The sequence below is a fragment of the Barbus barbus genome, assembly GCF_936440315.1.
Source record: "Barbus barbus genome assembly, chromosome: 24".
NCBI classification, from domain to species: domain Eukaryota; kingdom Metazoa; phylum Chordata; class Actinopteri; order Cypriniformes; family Cyprinidae; genus Barbus; species Barbus barbus.
In genome coordinates, this window is record NC_136752.1 from 26,325,383 (window position 1) to 26,342,599 (window position 17,217).

General features: G+C 37.8%; 4 protein-coding genes across 4 annotated transcripts; 3 read left to right on the top strand and 1 right to left on the bottom strand.

The window, feature by feature from the left end:
- Positions 1–746: 746 nt before the first annotated feature.
- On the bottom strand, positions 747–1,790 carry taar10 (trace amine-associated receptor 10; the record flags this gene model as incomplete). Its single annotated transcript, XM_079375045.1, has 1 exon — positions 747–1,790. The coding sequence occupies one exon, from the start codon at positions 1,788–1,790 to the stop codon at positions 747–749; it is 1,044 nt and encodes a 347-aa protein (XP_079231171.1).
- A 2,864-nt stretch (positions 1,791–4,654) lies between these two features.
- On the top strand, positions 4,655–5,680 carry taar13e (trace amine associated receptor 13e; the record flags this gene model as incomplete). The annotated part of the gene is made up of 1 exon (XM_079376320.1): positions 4,655–5,680. The coding sequence occupies one exon, from the start codon at positions 4,655–4,657 to the stop codon at positions 5,678–5,680; it is 1,026 nt and encodes a 341-aa protein (XP_079232446.1).
- A 4,687-nt stretch (positions 5,681–10,367) lies between these two features.
- On the top strand, positions 10,368–11,393 carry LOC306843668 (trace amine-associated receptor 13c-like; the record flags this gene model as incomplete). Its single annotated transcript, XM_079375274.1, has 1 exon — positions 10,368–11,393. One exon carries the CDS (start codon positions 10,368–10,370, stop codon positions 11,391–11,393), a length of 1,026 nt encoding a protein of 341 aa, XP_079231400.1.
- A 4,798-nt stretch (positions 11,394–16,191) lies between these two features.
- LOC306844028 (trace amine-associated receptor 13c) lies at positions 16,192–17,217 on the top strand (the record flags this gene model as incomplete). The annotated part of the gene is made up of 1 exon (XM_079375855.1): positions 16,192–17,217. One exon carries the CDS (start codon positions 16,192–16,194, stop codon positions 17,215–17,217), a length of 1,026 nt encoding a protein of 341 aa, XP_079231981.1.

Consider the following 17,217-nt stretch of genomic DNA (forward strand, 5'->3'; position numbering starts at 1 on the left):
ACGAACAAGCTATGTCATTTTAATTATCACAAAGATACTGAGAATGTTAAGCTTAGTTAAATTAAAAACTAAAATGCATAAAGGAACGATGAAGGTAAATAATAGCACATTTGTTTTCAGTAAACTATCCCTTTTAGTCTCTTTATAAGAGACACAAAATTAATAGGCCTAATTGTGCTTTGGGGGCTTTCATATGATTCATGCTTGTTGGATGTATTGCATTAGGCTATTAAATGAAAACTATTTAAATATGTTTAACATAAAATGAGACAAATGGAAAGGGCTAAATGCTTTCTGGGAGCAATGTGTTTTATTTTTTACTTTTAGGTTCCTCCAAGGTATCTTGGGAAATAACCGATAATGAAAGGAGAAGTAGCCTGCTCATTTTAGGAAAAAAATCTACTCTTGACAGACTTAAAACATATGTTTATGTAATATTTTGAATTGGCATATTGAAATATTCAAAGTTGCTTGAAAAACTGAACCTTATGCATGTAATGGATGGGTCTCAAAGGAAATAATGATATGCATTGATGCACTGACATTCGTTCATATAAAGTATTTGTCTAAATTTAATCTGCACACTTCATGTAGTGGCTCAGTGTAAATAATGCATGCGTCATCTGGTTATTTGGCATCATCTTTACTGTGCAGAGATGAAATTATAGTTACATAGACATTAAATCATATTAGCAGGATATTTATGTTTATTTACATATAAATTATTCACAGGAGATTTCTAATTTCTAATCACGTCTTTCCATCAAGTCAAGTTGTGAAGAATTTACTTGAAATATTTTGGCCAAAAGAATGATTCTCAGAGCTTTTCTAAACCATCTATAAAAGAATGCATACACAAAAGGGTTACACAGAGAATTAAAATATCCAATCCACAAAAAAACATCAAATATGACAGGTGGTATTGTGTAATCAAGAAATGGATCTAGTAGATTACAGAAGAAAAAGGGTGAGATGCTGACAAAAAATACTCCCATGATGATAGCAAGTGTTTTTGTGGCCTTCCCCTCGGATTTGTTTAAAGATGCACAGTTTTTCTTGCCCACGTGTGCTGAATGCTGTATAGATTTTGATTGTTTTCGTGCAACAAGAAGAATTTTTAGATAAATGCTGCCAGCAATTATTGCGGGAAGGCCGAAAGCAAGAAATGAGGAAACGGTGCTGGCTGCTGCGGTTTGAAAGATGATACAGGCTCCTTTACAGGCTACATTATCGAAATAAAACTCCTCATCACCCAAAATGTTGAGTTGTAGAAACACCATAGCAAATCCAGCAAAGGCAGCCAGACCCCAGCTTAGGGAAATCATAATGAGGGAAATGGGAGGTGTGATTTTACTCCGGTACTGAAGCGGATGACATACGGCATAATAGCGATCGATTGAGATGAAAGATATGTGCAAAAGAGAGGTAATGCATAACATAATATCAATACTGCTGTGTATTTTACAGAACATGTCCCCCAAGTACCAGCAAGTCTCAACAGTGCGCAGCATGCTGGGAGGCATCACAATACCTCCAATGAGCAGATCGGCCACGGCTAGAGACAAGGTGAGGTAGTTTGTTGGCGTGTGCAGCTGCTTGAAATGAATGATGGCGACGATGACCAGCAGGTTTCCACATACTGTGGTAAGCGCAATGCCACTGAAGAACAAATAAAGCAAAATCTGAATCTCTGACGGGTAGATGAATCTCTCACACGAGTTGTTGGACGACTCAAAACAGAGAACAGGCCCATGGTCAATCCTAGTTTGAGTTGAATTGTTTAGATCCATCACCAGCTGGAACACACGTTCATTTATAAGCAAATAATGCACTGCTTTATTATAATCTTAACAGCAATCTAATAGTTAAATTTCATAGCCAAAACCACACAAAAACATTATCAGCCCTGCAGCTTGAACATAAATCATACCATTAGACATTCATGACAGACCTTACCTGTCTACAAAAGTGTGAACGTGCACAAAGCACTTAGTTATATCCTCACCCCTCTTTCATTGCATCACTACTGTCACCACATCCATCATCTATCAACAACAGAAAAGCTTTTCCTTGGAGATTTCCCCCTATTTTGATCTTGAGTTACATAAATCAATGAATGCAGTCTGTTAAACATATTATTTTCTTCATCTTGGTGCTTTTATGTTCCTGGATATTTGATATTTATTAAAACCAGCAGAGTTCAGCTGTTTGGACTGAATTTATCGTGCATTTATTACTTATGTTTGGTTCTTTATGTGTATGTTTTATTGTTTTGCTTCGTCCCAGACCCAATGGTTTGAATTTTAAAAGAAGAAAACCCTTCATAAAGTATAATTGCATTTTAAGAACTATGGAAATTTAAAGAATGATAAATATAAATTTAGTATTTATTTTGTAAAAAGTTTTCATTTTTTAGCACATATTAAGGCTGTCGCTCAGTTGTGATGTCATTTCCATCATGACTAAGAATTTTGCCCCAATAATCCTTAACAGGGTCAGTGAAGATCTTCAGATGAAATAGGAGATGTGATGTTTGAAGAAAAATCTTGCTAAATTTCAGGTCTATATAATCACAGCAAAATGTTAAGTAACACATTGAATTAATTATGAATTTTGGAAGTATGAAGTCTGAAATAGTATTTTCTTGTAAAACACTGATCTGTGGAGAACAGAATTTTTTCTGCGTCATTTCCAGTCAAGCTGTAAAAGTGTGATAATTTAATATTTCTGTGCATTCAGGATATATGGACTGCTAGATATGAAACTGGTCAGACATTTTGTACTCAAAATGCCTTTTTAATCATCGTCATTTCAATCATAAACACAATACATAATTTGAAATATGGTGGAAATGTGATTCCAAATGTTAATATGGTCAAAAATGTCCAATGGGATACTTTTTTATGGCTTTATGGTGTTGATAATGATGCTGCAAAACTACTCACTCACATATTTTGATATATGAAATATTAAAGCTAGATTATAGTTTTAATTCATAGATCATTGTTAAAAAAAACAGCCCTTTACCTTCGAAGGAGTGGAATGATTATTGATTCGTCTTTGAAAATGTTAATGTGTGTAAAGCATACATTCAGTCAGTCAATGTGTGTTAATCTGAGTTTATGTGATTTAAATTTACATTATATAAATATTGCATTAGAATATGCTTAAAATCAAAATCAAATGTCTTTTTGATTCCTCTAGTGAAATTATGACATCATACCTGTGTAATTCCTGACTCGAGAGAAATCCTGTTGTGGAAATAACTGGTGGTTAGATTTTTGTCTCCATCTAAAAATGTTTGCGAGCTGAGGGACTTATTAAACGTAATAAACATGTTTGCAAAATTGTCCTGCTGTTTATCGGTACATTCACACCTGTCCTCATTAAAGTCCAAAAGAATCACACTTGACTCTGATTGATCCCTACAGGAGTGAAAACTTTCACCTCGAAGCATCTGGAGTTGCATCATTCTGATTGTGCTAATTAGATAATACAGAATAATGAGTGAAGTTTAGAAAAGTTATAAAAACAAGATAAATGAAAATATACATAAAAAAATTAAAATAATTTTTTTTTTTTTTTAAATCAATAAAAATATAAGCATTTAGTTTATATGGTGTAAATGTTGTGTTTTTGTATAAAAAATGGAGATTTGTGGGTTGAATTGGACATATTTAGGCCTAACATATGTTCTAAAGCATTTATGCTTTAAAGCATTTATGTTTATTGATACTTTTCAGGGTTGAATGAACTGCAATGGACATTTTTCTCACTTCACGCACTATCCTGGATGGATTTTCATTTTTACAGAGATTATCACAATGCATTATGGGAATGCAAATCATCTTGCATTTCTATTGTCTTCGTTAAGTGCTTCAGCAACTGCACCCTGTTATTAACCAAGCAAATAAAATATCACATCAAATATAAAACATAAAAACACAAAATACACTAGTTACAAATGCTTCCGTGAATAGCTTTGCTGTAAGAAAAAATACACTATACAGTTCAAATCTGTAAGATTTTAATTATAATTCATATTTTTATTCAGCAGTCATGCATTAAATCGATTAAAAGTGTCAGTAAACCTATTTCTAATGTTACACCCACACACACACACAAAATAACTATGTAAAAATGTATCTCTGTTTTCTCAAAAATATTAGGCAGCACAAGTGTTTTCCACATTAATAATAATAAATGTTTCTTGAGCACCAAATTAGCATATTAGAATGATTTCTGAAGGATCATGTCACATTGAACTGGAGTAAAGATACTGGAAATTCAGCTTTGCATCACACGAATAAATTACATTTTACAATATATTCAAGTAGAAAACCGTTATTTTAAATTGAAATAATATGTTACAGTTTTACTGTTTTTACTGTATTTTTCATCAAATAAATGCAGAAGAGACTTCTTTCAAAAACACTAAAAAATCTCACCATCCCCAAACTTTTTACAATGTAGCAGGATGTAGAATCCTTGAGCCATTGCCAAACTTTAAGTGCTTGACTGTTATTTGCTACCTCGTCATGTAGGAGGGTCAGAGAAAACAATGAAGTGTATTTAAGGGGCTCTTCACTCACTGTTAACATATCGGCAGTCCATTTAGAATTTGATGGGTTTTTGTCTTTTTAAGACCCAGAGGATGGATTTTTTGTCACAAGAATACGATCCCACTCAGTTTTGTTTTCCTGCAGTGAACAACTCTTGTCTTAAAGGCACACATCATGTTTCCACTCAGACTGTGGTGTATCTTCTGTTGGTGTCTGCGATGATTGTGACCATTCTAGGAAATTTGGTGGTCATCATCTCCATCGCGCACTTCAAACAGCTCCAGACTCCCACTAACATCCTGGTGATGTCCCTGGCTCTAGCGGATCTGCTGCTTGGACTGGTGGTCATGCCTCTCAGTATGATCCGTTCTGTGGATGGCTGCTGGTATTATGGAGATGTCTTCTGTTTACTGCACTCCACTTTTGACTTGTTTCTCACATCAGTATCTATTTTTCATCTAATTTTTATTGCTATTGATCGACATCAGGCTGTTTGTTATCCACTTCAGTATCCTACAAGAATAACCATACCTGTCGCATGGGTCATGGTGATGATAAGTTGGAGCATGGCTGCGTTATATTCTTATGGCTTAGTGTACTCAAAATCTAATGTGGAAGGACTGGAGGACTATATTGAATCAATATACTGTATGGGAAGCTGCACTTTGCTTTTCAATGCATTGTGGGGAGCAATAGACACATTAATAGCTTTTCTTCTGCCTTGTTCCGTCATGGTTGGACTGTATGCAAGAATATTTGTAGTTGCAAAACAGCATGCTAGAAAGCTCTGTGAGGCAAACCAGCATGAAAATGAGAATGTGTTTAAAAGCTCTCGACGATCTGAACGCAAAGCAGCAAAAACTCTCGGTGTGGTCGTGGGTGCTTTTATTATTTGCTGGCTTCCGTTTTTTATTAACTCTTTGATTGACCCTTATATCAACTTTTCCACCCCACTTGCTCTTTTTGAAGTATTTGTCTGGTTAGGCTACATTAACTCAACCATAAACCCCATCATATATGGCCTTTTCTACCCATGGTTCAGAAAAACCCTTTATCTTATTATATCAATGAGAATATTTGACCCAAACTCATCTGATATCAGTGTCTTCACTGTTTGATTCCCTTTTTATATGTGCAGGACATTGATACTTTGCAACCTTTGCAAATCACATAAATAAAAACAGTGTAAAGTCAGATGCTTCATCTGTGTAAAATTAAATGGTGATCTAAAATCAGATCTCTGGCACACCTCTGATGTTAAATACACATTGTATGCCGAATGATGGAAAAACTAGTTTTGAATTCTTCAGACATTTTTAAAATTTATATTTTATTCAGTTTTTAGTGTCCAAAAGCAGTATCCTGAAGCTTAGGGAATATTTCTTCACTAGGTTTTTAGAAATTGAGTATTTCTTTCCAGCCAAATAAGGTCTTTAAAAACATTCTAGGAGAAAGTCATCCCTTTGTGTTTATGTTCCTCTCCGAGGTATTTGCTTTGAAATACAAGATCTATTTATGCCATCTTTGCTCATGTGTTCAGGTCTAGAATTTTTTCAAATTAGATTATAAGGCTGAAGATGTATATTGTAGTTTATGCATACAGTGAGAAAATTAAATATAGTGTATACAGGTCCTTTTCAAAAAATTTGCATATTGTGATAAAGTTCATTATTTTCTGTAATGTACTGATAAACATTAGACTTTCATATATTTTAGATTCATTACAACACAACTGAAGTAGTTCAAGCCTTTTATTGTTTTAATATTGATGATTTTGGCATACAGCTCATGAAAACCCAAAATTCCTATCTCAAAAAATTAGCATATTTCATCCGACCAATAAAAGAAAAGTGTTTTTAATACAAAAAAAAGTCAACCTTCAAATAATTATGTTCAGTTATGCACTCAATACTTGGTCGGGAATCCTTTTGCAGAAATGACTGCTTCAATGCGGCGTGGCATGGAGGCAATCAGCCTGTGGCACTGCTGAGGTGTTATGGAGGCCCAGGATGCTTCGATAGCGGCCTTAAGCTCATCCAGAGTGTTGGGTCTTGCGTCTCTCAACTTTCTCTTCACAATATCCCACAGATTCTCTATGGGGTTCAGGTCAGGAGAGTTGGCAGGCCAATTGAGCACAGTAATACCATGGTCAGTAAACCATTTACCAGTGGTTTTGGCACTGTGAGCAGGTGCCAGGTCGTGCTGAAAAATGAAATCTTCATCTCCATAAAGCTTTTCAGCAGATGGAAGCATGAAGTGCTCCAAAATCTCCTGATAGCTAGCTGCATTGACCCTGCCCTTGATAAAACACAGTGGACCAACACCAGCATCACTGACTGTGGGTACTTGACACTGGACTTCAGGCATTTTGGCATTTCCCTCTCCCCAGTCTTCCTCCAGACTCTGGCACCTTGATTTCCGAATGACATGCAAAATTTGCTTTCATCCGAAAAAAGTACTTTGGACCACTAAGCAACAGTCCAGTGCTGCTTCTCTGTAGCCCATTTCCTGCACACGCCTGTACACGGTGGCTCTGGATGTTTCTACTCCAGACTCAGTCCACTGCTTCCGCAGGTCCCCCAAGGTCTGGAATCGGTCCTTCTCCACAATCTTCCTCAGGGTCCGGTCACCTCTTCTCGTTGTGCTGCGTTTTCTGCCACACATTTTCCTTCCCACAGACTTCCCACTGAGGTGCCTTGATACAGCACTCTGGGAACAGCCTATTCGTTCAGAAATTTCTTTCTGTGTCTTACCCTCTTGCTTGAGGGTGTCAATGATGGCCTTCCAGACAGCAGTCAGGTCGGCAGTCTTACCCATGATTGCGGTTTTGAGTAATGAACCAGGCTGGGAGTTTTTAAAAGCCTCAGGAATCTTTTGCAGGTGTTTAGAGTTAATTAGTTGATTCAGATGATTAGGTTAATAGCTCGTTTAGAGAACCTTTTCATGATATGCTAATTTTTTGAGATAGGAATTTTGGGTTTTCATGAGCTGTATGCCAAAATCATCAATATTAAAACAATACAAGGCTTGAACTACTTCAGTTGTGTTGTAATGAATCTAAAATATATGAAAGTCTAATGTTTATCAGTACATTACAGAAAATAATTAACTTTATCACAATATGCTAATTTTTTGAAAAGGACCTGTATATATTGTTGTTGTTGTTGTTGTTGTTTTAAAGGGGAGGTTTATGAATTGAGCCCAATACATCTTTAATGTTCAGGGCAAAAATAAGACTGAGGGTTACATTTTTTAGTAATATTTACTATGTGTAGCACAGGGGTGGCCCATGTTGGTCTTGGAGAGCCGCAGTCCTGCAACATTTTGCTTTAACCCTAACCTCACACACACCTGATCCAGCTAATCAAGGTCAGGGGTTATTAGAAAGCTACAGGCAGGAGAGCTTTTATCAATATTGGAGCAAAACTCTGCAGTACTGTGGCTCTCCAGGACCAATGTTGGCCACCCCTAATGTAACATATAAAGCTTATGTGCTTTTTTGTCTATCTTTGCAGTTAACCAGAAAATGGCATGATGTAATGATCCATGGTGATGCATTTTGATTCACAGGATTTATCTCAGCTAAAATTGCATAGCTCTCATTTATAGCTACTCAACCAAAAATATTTTGGCCAAACCAGTCTATATGCTCTCAGAAAACAGGTACAAGTGTAACTGGTTCTACTCCAAAACCTCCCAGCGGGATTCAAACCGCGGTCTCTGGCGCAGGAGGCGGGCGCTCTAACAAGGAGGCTAAAGGCCACGGCCTCTAGCGTCAGTCGCCAGAGCGCCTCTTTTTGAGATCAGGGGAGTGAGGTTTACGCCCACCAGCACTTACTTGCCTATGTCTGTTACACAAGCTGTCACTTGGCCGTACCCTACCCATAAATGATACATTAGTACCTTAAAGCATATCAAACTGTGGTCCTGGAGGGCCATTGTTCTGCAGACTGTAGCTTCAACCAGCTCCAAAACACCTGAACGTTTCTACTAATCGTGAGAACCTTGGCATCCAAAATCACATAATCACTTGAGTAGGTACTTTTTTGAATAAGTAATTAATTACTTCATAACTGCAAAAAGAATACTTTCTATATAGTATGAATGTGTGTAGTATGTATGTAATCTGGACTTGGACACACTGCTTTTGTCACATACTGTTTTTTGGGTAACACTTTAGAATACTGTTTCATCATCACACAAGAACACATGAGGAACGCAATATTAGCACTCTAGTAACTACTAGTATCTAACAAGAAACTCTGATTAATGATTTCGTAAGGAATAGTGCTTAGTCGAATGTGGTAGTACACTATAAGCTAATCAGTAACTACTATTTTTTCATACACACCCAAGAACTACTAAGAATTACTATATACAGGTTCATAATTAATATGAATAATGCATAATGTATAATTAGTTCTAAAGTAAAGGTCATGGTATCCCACTAGTAATGACTCAAGTATTGCCAATTTCTTCAGAAGGAATTACTAATTATTTGGATCAGTATCCTAAAGAGAATAACATGATAATTCTCTAGTAATGACTGAAATCATTGTAAGCTTTTGAGGGTTTTGTAAAATATTGGATAGTAATTATACAGGTGTTACTACATCCTTCTGAAGGAATTACAAATTTTTTGGATCAGTATTCTAAAGTGAAGATCGTGATAACTCCCTAGTAATTACTGAAGTCATTGCAAACTTTTGAGGTTTTTGTACACTCTAAAAAATGCTGAGTTAAATACAACCCAGTGCTGGGTAAATATTGGACAGAACACATGCTGGGTTGTTTTCAACCAACAGTTGGGTTAAATGTTTAACCCAACCTTCTGGGCAGTAACCCAACCGCTGGGTAAAAACAACCCAATCGCTGGGTTCGTCCATTATTGTATTTAACCCAGCATTTTGAGTGTAAGGTTCTGGTTAGTAATTAATTTTGCTAGATTTGGTAACACTTAAATCATTACTAGTGGGTTACCGTGATCTTCACTTTAGAATATTGATCCAAATAATTTGTAATTCCTTTAGAAGGATGTAGTAACACTTGAGTCATTAGTATCCAAAACCTTACATATATCTCAAAAGCTTACAATGACATCAGTCAATATTAAAGAGTTATCATGCTTTTCACTTTAGAAGACTGATCCATGTAATCAGTAGTTCCTTTAGAAGAATTTGGTAATACTCAAGTCATTACTAGTGGGTTACCATGATCTTCACTTTAGAATTAATGATGCATTATACATAATTCACATTAATTATGAAACTGTATACAGTAGTTCTTAGCAGTTCTCCAGGATATATGAAAAAAATAGTAGTTATTGATTAGCTAATAGTGAACTATACAGTTTTAACTGAGCACTAAATTGTTAATCAGTGTTTCTTGTTAGTTAATAGTAGTTACTAGAATGTTAATAGTGCATTAGTCATGTGTTCCTGTGTAGTTATTTATTAAGGATGGAACAGTATTCTAAAGTGTTACCGTTTTTTGCTTACTATATAGAAGGGAAGTATGCAGTTTCGGATACAGCCCTTGATTAGCTGGTTCAGGACAGTGGTCCTCCAGGAACTGAATTTGACATACTTAAAGGTACATACTAATACATAAAAAATGTAGTTCCATTTAAAAGGTTACCGAGAATTTTTCACCTTTTCTCTGAGATTATTTTTCATTTTTAATTAGTGCTTGTTGGTTATTTGTTGCCCTGTGATGATGTGGGAGGGTCAGAAAATAGCATGACGTGTATTTAAGGGCCTAACTAGTCCAACTGAAACAGAATTTGTGTTTTCTGAGACTGAGAGGATGGATTTATCATCACAAGAATACAATCCCACACAGTTTTGTTTTCCTGCAGTGAACAACTCTTGTCTTAAAGACACACATCATGTTTCCACTCAGACTGTGGTGTATCTTCTGTTGGTGTCTGCGATGATTGTGACCATTCTAGGAAATTCGGTGGTCATCATCTCCATCGCACACTTCAAACAGCTCCAGACTCCCACTAACATCCTGGTGATGTCTCTGGCTCTAGCGGATCTGCTGCTTGGACTGGTGGTCATGCCTTTCAGTATGATCCGTTCTGTAGATGGCTGCTGGTATTATGGAGATGCCTTCTGTTTACTGCACTCCACGTTTGACCTGTTTCTCACATCAGTGTCTATTTTGCATCTTGTTTGTATTGCTATTGATCGGCATCAGGCTGTTTGTTATCCCCTACAGTATCCTACAAGAATAACCATATCTGTAGCATGGGTCATGGTGATGATAAGCTGGGCTATGATTGCTGCCTATTCATATGGTCTACTGTACTCAAAATCTAATGTGGAAGGACTGGAGGAATATATTGAATCAATATATTGTATAGGACATTGCAGTCTGCTTTTCAGTAAATTGTGGTCCGTTTTAGACACGTTAATAACCTTTTTCTTTCCTTGTTCTGTCATGGTTGGACTGTATGTTAGAATTTTTGTAGTTGCAAAAAAGCACGTTAGAACAATCGCTGAGGCAAACCAGCATGAAAATGAGAATGTGTTTAAAAGCTCTCGACGATCTGAACGCAAAGCAGCAAAAACTCTCGGTGTGGTCGTGGGTGCTTTTATTATTTGTTGGCTGCCGTTTTTTATTAACTCTATGATGGATCCCTACATCAACTTTTCCACGCCACTTGCTCTCTTTGAAGTGTTTGTCTGGTTAGGCTACATTAACTCAACCATAAACCCCATCATATATGGCTTTTTCTACCCATGGTTTAGGAAAACCCTTTCTCTTATTGTTACAAGGAGAATATTTGAACCAAACTCATCTGATATCAATGTTTTCACTGTTTGATTTAATTTTAGTCTCTGTGCATCACGTTGGACAACAGTCTATATTTTTATACTTACTGAAATCATTTACAACAAAATGTGCAAATCACATAAACAAGGAATAGTGTAAATTGCATGTGTTTTATCTTTGCAAAATTAAAAGATGATCTATCTGACTTTGTATCCTGGCAAAATAGGTCTACATAAAACATAAAAACTCAACTTTTTGGAAAACCAAAAACAAAAGCAGTCCATCTTAGTTTGGTATAACTGAATGTGCCAAGCACAAGCATATGTGTTGTGTTACATATATTGTGGTATATCATTGTAGTCTTTTGGAGCATGAATGAACATAAGTGGCAAAGCAAGCAGGACTCTTTTTGACAAAGAAAAAGAAAGAGAAAGAGCTTTATTGCCAAGTGTGTTCACACACACAAGGAATTTGTCTTGTGTTAGGAGCTTCCAGTACAGAAATTACAAACATAGTGCAAACATACATAAAGTTAAGGTAACAAAACACTAATATTAAAGAGAATATGCAATAAATTATAAATAACAATAGTAATAAAAATATACTGAAAAAGGAAAAATGTCCAGACAAAATTGTGAATGTGCATACGTGCTAAATACCGAAGAAGGTTTGTTGAGTTGTATACAGAATCTGTATACAGATGTCCAGTACTGAGGTGTGTTATGTGTTGTTCAGGTGGGATATGGCCTGGGGGATAAAACTGTTCTTGTGTCTGGCTGTTTTGGCGCACAGTGCTTTGTAGCGTCGGCCAGAGGGCAACAGTTCAAAGAGAGAGTGGGCTGGGTGTGTGGGGTCCAGAGTGATTTTCTTAGCCCTTTTCCTCACTCTGGAGGTGTAAAGTTCTTGGATGCTGTTTCTAAACATTCATAGAATAAGCCATACTAGGTCCAAAAACTGCTCCTTTGTTCAGTATCTGAGGAAAACATGAGCAAAAATATTTTGGCACACTGTGCCTTATGCATAACATTAAACACATATTGCCTCCCAAATTATGAAAAAATTAGTTGAATTCTGATTTGATGGTTCAAACATTTGCAGATTTTAAGTGACATATAGTGGAATGCTTGTGTGAAGCTTAAAGCAACACTTCACTTTTTTTGAAAATAGGCTCATTTTCCAACTCCCCAAGAGATAAACAGTTGAGTTTTACCGTTTTTGAATCCATTCAGCCGATCTCCGGGACTGGCAGTAGCACTTTTAGCGTAGCTTAGCACAGATCATTGAATCTGATTAGACCGTTAGCATCTCGCTCAAAAATGACCAAAGAGTTTCAATATTTTTCCTATTTAAAACTTGACTCTTCTGTAGTTATATCGTGTACTAAGACTGACGGAAAATGACAAGTTGCGATTTTCTAGGCCGATATGGCTAGAAACTATACTCTCATTCCAGCGTAATAATCAAGGAACTTTGCTGCCGTACCGCGCAATGATATTACACATCACCTGATACTTTCAGTAAAGGCTGTGTAGTAAAGGCTGTTCCATCTGAAAGCACGTGATGGAGATTTACTACTAATCACAGAACCGGCTTTACTGACAACATGTGCATGACAATCACATTCGATTAATTGTACAGCCATAACCTAAAGTCTTAGCTTTCAGATTCTATTTTATTACGAAATTTAAATAATAAATACCATTTTGGTGGCGTAACAACGCAGTATCCACCTTAGATCATGCTATAGCAGGGAGCTCACGTGAACCAATCATCTCTTCCTCTTTGCGACTAGTAATAGCACGAAATAAACATAAATGAACATCAGAAAGTATGTTGAAAGATCTTGTTGTTCTTGTACCTCCACCATTACCTCAGCTTGGGGATACTACTTTACGTCCCCATGCACGCACTGAACAGAGGTAGTATTCACATAATTGACATTATTTACAAAGCATGATTTCAACATTGACAGAGAACTTCCAGTGTCCAAGAGCGCTTTCAATTCACGTCCATTAACAATCACATCATATACATTCTGACTCTCCCCCACAGAATCAAAGTCACAGTCCCCTTCTCTAGGCACATAACAAAACCCTGTAAGTTTCGCTTTGCGAGCGGTACACACGGCTGCTTTGTGACCCGGCTGCTGGCAGTAAAAGCAAAGCAAGTCTTTGGCCATTGACTTTGGACCTTGTGCATTCTCAGATCCAGGATCAGCAAAAGATGTTGATCCAGGAACATGTCTTACTTGACTAAATCGCTCGCCGTGATTTAGCCAAGTAAGACATGTTCCTGGATCAACATCTTTTGCTGATCCTGGATCAACATTACGGTCCAAAAATATAGACTTAACCCAATCCCTACCCCTAAACCTAACCCTACCCATAATTTATTCCTAAAATCAGTGGGAATTGATAGCTGATTAACAAGAGTGCAGAAGCACCTAACCCTGATTGTAAGCCTAAAGCAGATATTTCCTGAAAAATTATATCTCAATTCTGATTGGTTGATAGTAATGTTGTTCCAGGATCAAGAAGAATGTTGATCCAGGAGCATGTTGTTCTTGGTGAAATCACGCTCACCGAGAAACGCCACGTACAGTACCTTTGAGTGGTTGAGTACGAGGAACACCAGCAGTACCTGCATTCAGGTTTGCTGCCGCCAGTCCTGACCTCGGCTCGTGCTCTCTCACCCAGGTGCGTGCGTCGTAGGGTAACACCCGAAGAAGCTGTTCCAGGATGATGGTCTCGCCAATCTCCTCTTTAGAGTGCTCCTCCGGTCGTACCCAACGCTTGTACAGATTCTTTAGCCGGTGGTAAGTCTCTGTTGGCGACTCTCCACCTGGGACTGTAGTTGATCGGAAGCGCTGACGGTAGGTCTCTGGAGAAATGTTGAATTTCTCTAGCAGTGCTTCCTTCAAGTCATCGTAGATCTCAGCCTGCTCCTCGTCCATTGCCAGATACGCCTCCAATGCTTGTCCTGTCAGCAACGGAACCAAACGATAGCTCCACTCCTCCTCAGGCCACCTCCAGGTCCTGGCCAGACGCTCAAACCGCCAAAGATAATTCTCGATGTCTTACCCCTGCTGGAAGCTCGGCATCTTCGGATCAGCCCACTGCATTGGCTCTCTTGGCGCTGTGACTTTCGGGGAGTCTTGGATGTAAGAGGGTCTGTGTCTTGTGGATACCTTTGGTGCTGGCGTCGGTAGCTCCATTCGGACGCTCTCCACGTCAATCGAGGTCTCAGCAGGACGAATCGACTGCAAGATGCACTCATGAAGACCTCGGAGCTCCCGCAGATATCGCTCCTCTCGCTGCTCTTGAGTGTCGAGAAATCTGCGCATCAGGGAAATCCTTCCCTCGCCAGCTGTAGCGTCAGGAGTGGCAGGCTTGGTTGGTGGTTGACTGTACTTTGGGGAGATTTTGGGAAGACTCGTGGTTCCCTCCTCATCCTGCGTAGTCTCAACCGAATTCCAGGCTGCCTCCTCCTCTGACGCCACCTTCACTTGGGATCGTAAACCCGACCTGGGTTTCCTACCTTTCGGCACTGTCTTGCGAGTAGCCATCCCACCGCTGCCACCAAATGTGATGAAGACGAGCCCATCAGCTCGCCTTCGGGGAAAAATGTGAGTCCGTGAAGGGATGTAAAAATGATGGCTCACTCGCAAAAGCACTCTTGTGCAAGGTGGAATTTATTTACAGTGCCAGAAAGATTGTCCACAGTGAAGAATATATACAAGTGTACCCAAAAATGACAAAAATCCAAAGTACCAAATAAACAACAAAAGGGAAAAATAAACCAGAAAATAATCCAACAACGATATAAACAGGTATCCACAATATACGAAAAGGGTTTTGCTTGAGGCACCGCAGTAGCACTCCTGCATCGACTTGGTAAACAAGTACTGTCTCTATGTTTGGCCTCGGCTTATATAGGCCAAACACCGCCATCATTTTTACATCCCTTCACGGACTCACATTTTTCCCCAAAGGCGAGCTGGTGGGCTCGTCTTCATCACATTTCGTGGCAGCGGTGGGATGAATGAGGTAAATAGTGGTGTGTGTGTGTGTGTGTGTGTGTGTGTGTCAGAGCTGCTTCCCCAGCGGTGGCAGCTAATGTGACTTTATCACACTAATTCTTTAAATAAATGTGCCATGAAAATAGCTCTTAAGAAAACCACCTTTTAAATTGAATTAAAAAAACTAAAGTAGAAACATAATTATATGGTAATGTTGTTGTTGTTATTGTTATTATTATTACTATATACCTTATATGCAATGTAAATGTTTCTAAACAAATCAGTCATTCAGTTTTTCTGACATGTTTATTAGTTATAGATTTTTTTGAGAAACACTGTGCTGTACCTGATGTATATCTAAATGGATCAAAATTGTATCAAATTGAGATGAAAACTGTATCAAATCACAATCTTTTAATCAAATTGTGACTTTGTGTCAGTAGTCAGTCCTATAGGCCTAATTCTTGTTCATCTCAAAGACAGTAATTCAGATCATGGGTGTTCACTTCCAGAGATTTTTTATTAATTAATAAATTTTTTATCTTTTTCATGAGATGAATGGCATAGATTTCATTTATATGGTCTTTTACACAATTTTTTTAAACTATACTTTTATAAGATAAATAATTACTTAGTAATTGACAAACCAGAATATTTAAATGATGTAACTTAAGACTGCATGTTTTCTTAATTTTTAATGAGTGCTTGATTGTCATTTGCTGCCCTGTGATGATGTGGGAGGGTCAGAAAAGAGCATGAAGAATATTTAAAGGCCTGTCTAGACTAAATAAAACAGCATTTTATAGGTTCTAGTTTTCTGAGACTGAGAGGATGGATTTATCATCACAAGAATACGATCCCACACAGTTTTGTTTTCCTGCAGTGAACAACTCTTGTCTTAAAGGCACACATCTTGTTTCCACTCAGACTGTGGTGTATCTTCTGTTGGTGTCTGCGATGATTGTGACCATTCTAGGAAATTCGGTGGTCATCATCTCCATCGCGCACTTCAAACAGCTCCAGACTCCCACTAACATCCTGGTGATGTCCCTGGCTCTAGCGGATCTACTGCTTGGACTGGTGGTCATGCCTTTCAGTATGATCCGTTCTGTAGATGGCTGCTGGTATTATGGAAATGCCTTCTGTTTGCTGCACTCAAGTTTTGACTTGTTTCTCACATCAGTGTCTATTTTTCATCTAATTTTTATTGCAATTGATCGGCATCAAGCTGTTTGTTATCCACTTCAGTATCCTACAAGAATAACCATACCTGTCGCATGGGTCATGGTGATGATAAGTTGGAGTATGGCTGCGTTATATTCTTATGGCTTAGTGTACTCAAAGGCTAATGTGGAAGGACTGGAAGAATACAGTGATTCAATATACTGTATGGGAAGTTGTATTCTGCTTTTCAATGCATTGTGGTCAGTTTTAGACACAGTACTAACTTTTTTCTTGCCTTGTTCTGTCATGATTGGGCTGTATGCAAGAATATTTGTAGTTGCAAAAAAGCATGTTAGAACAATCGGTGAGAGGGACCATCATGAAAATGAGAATATGTTTAAAAGCTCTCGACGATCTGAACGCAAAGCAGCAAAAACTCTCGGTGTGGTCGTAGGTGCTTTTATTATTTGCTGGTTGCCATTTTTTATTAACTCTTTGATGGATCCCTATATCAACTTTTCCACCCCTTTTGTTCTCTTTGACTCATTTGGCTGGTTAGGCTACATTAACTCAACCTTAAACCCCATCATATATGGTCTTTTCTACCCATGGTTTAGAAAATGTCTTTCTCTCATTATAACAATGAGAATATTTGAACCAAACTCATCTGATATCAATGTCTTCACTGTTTGA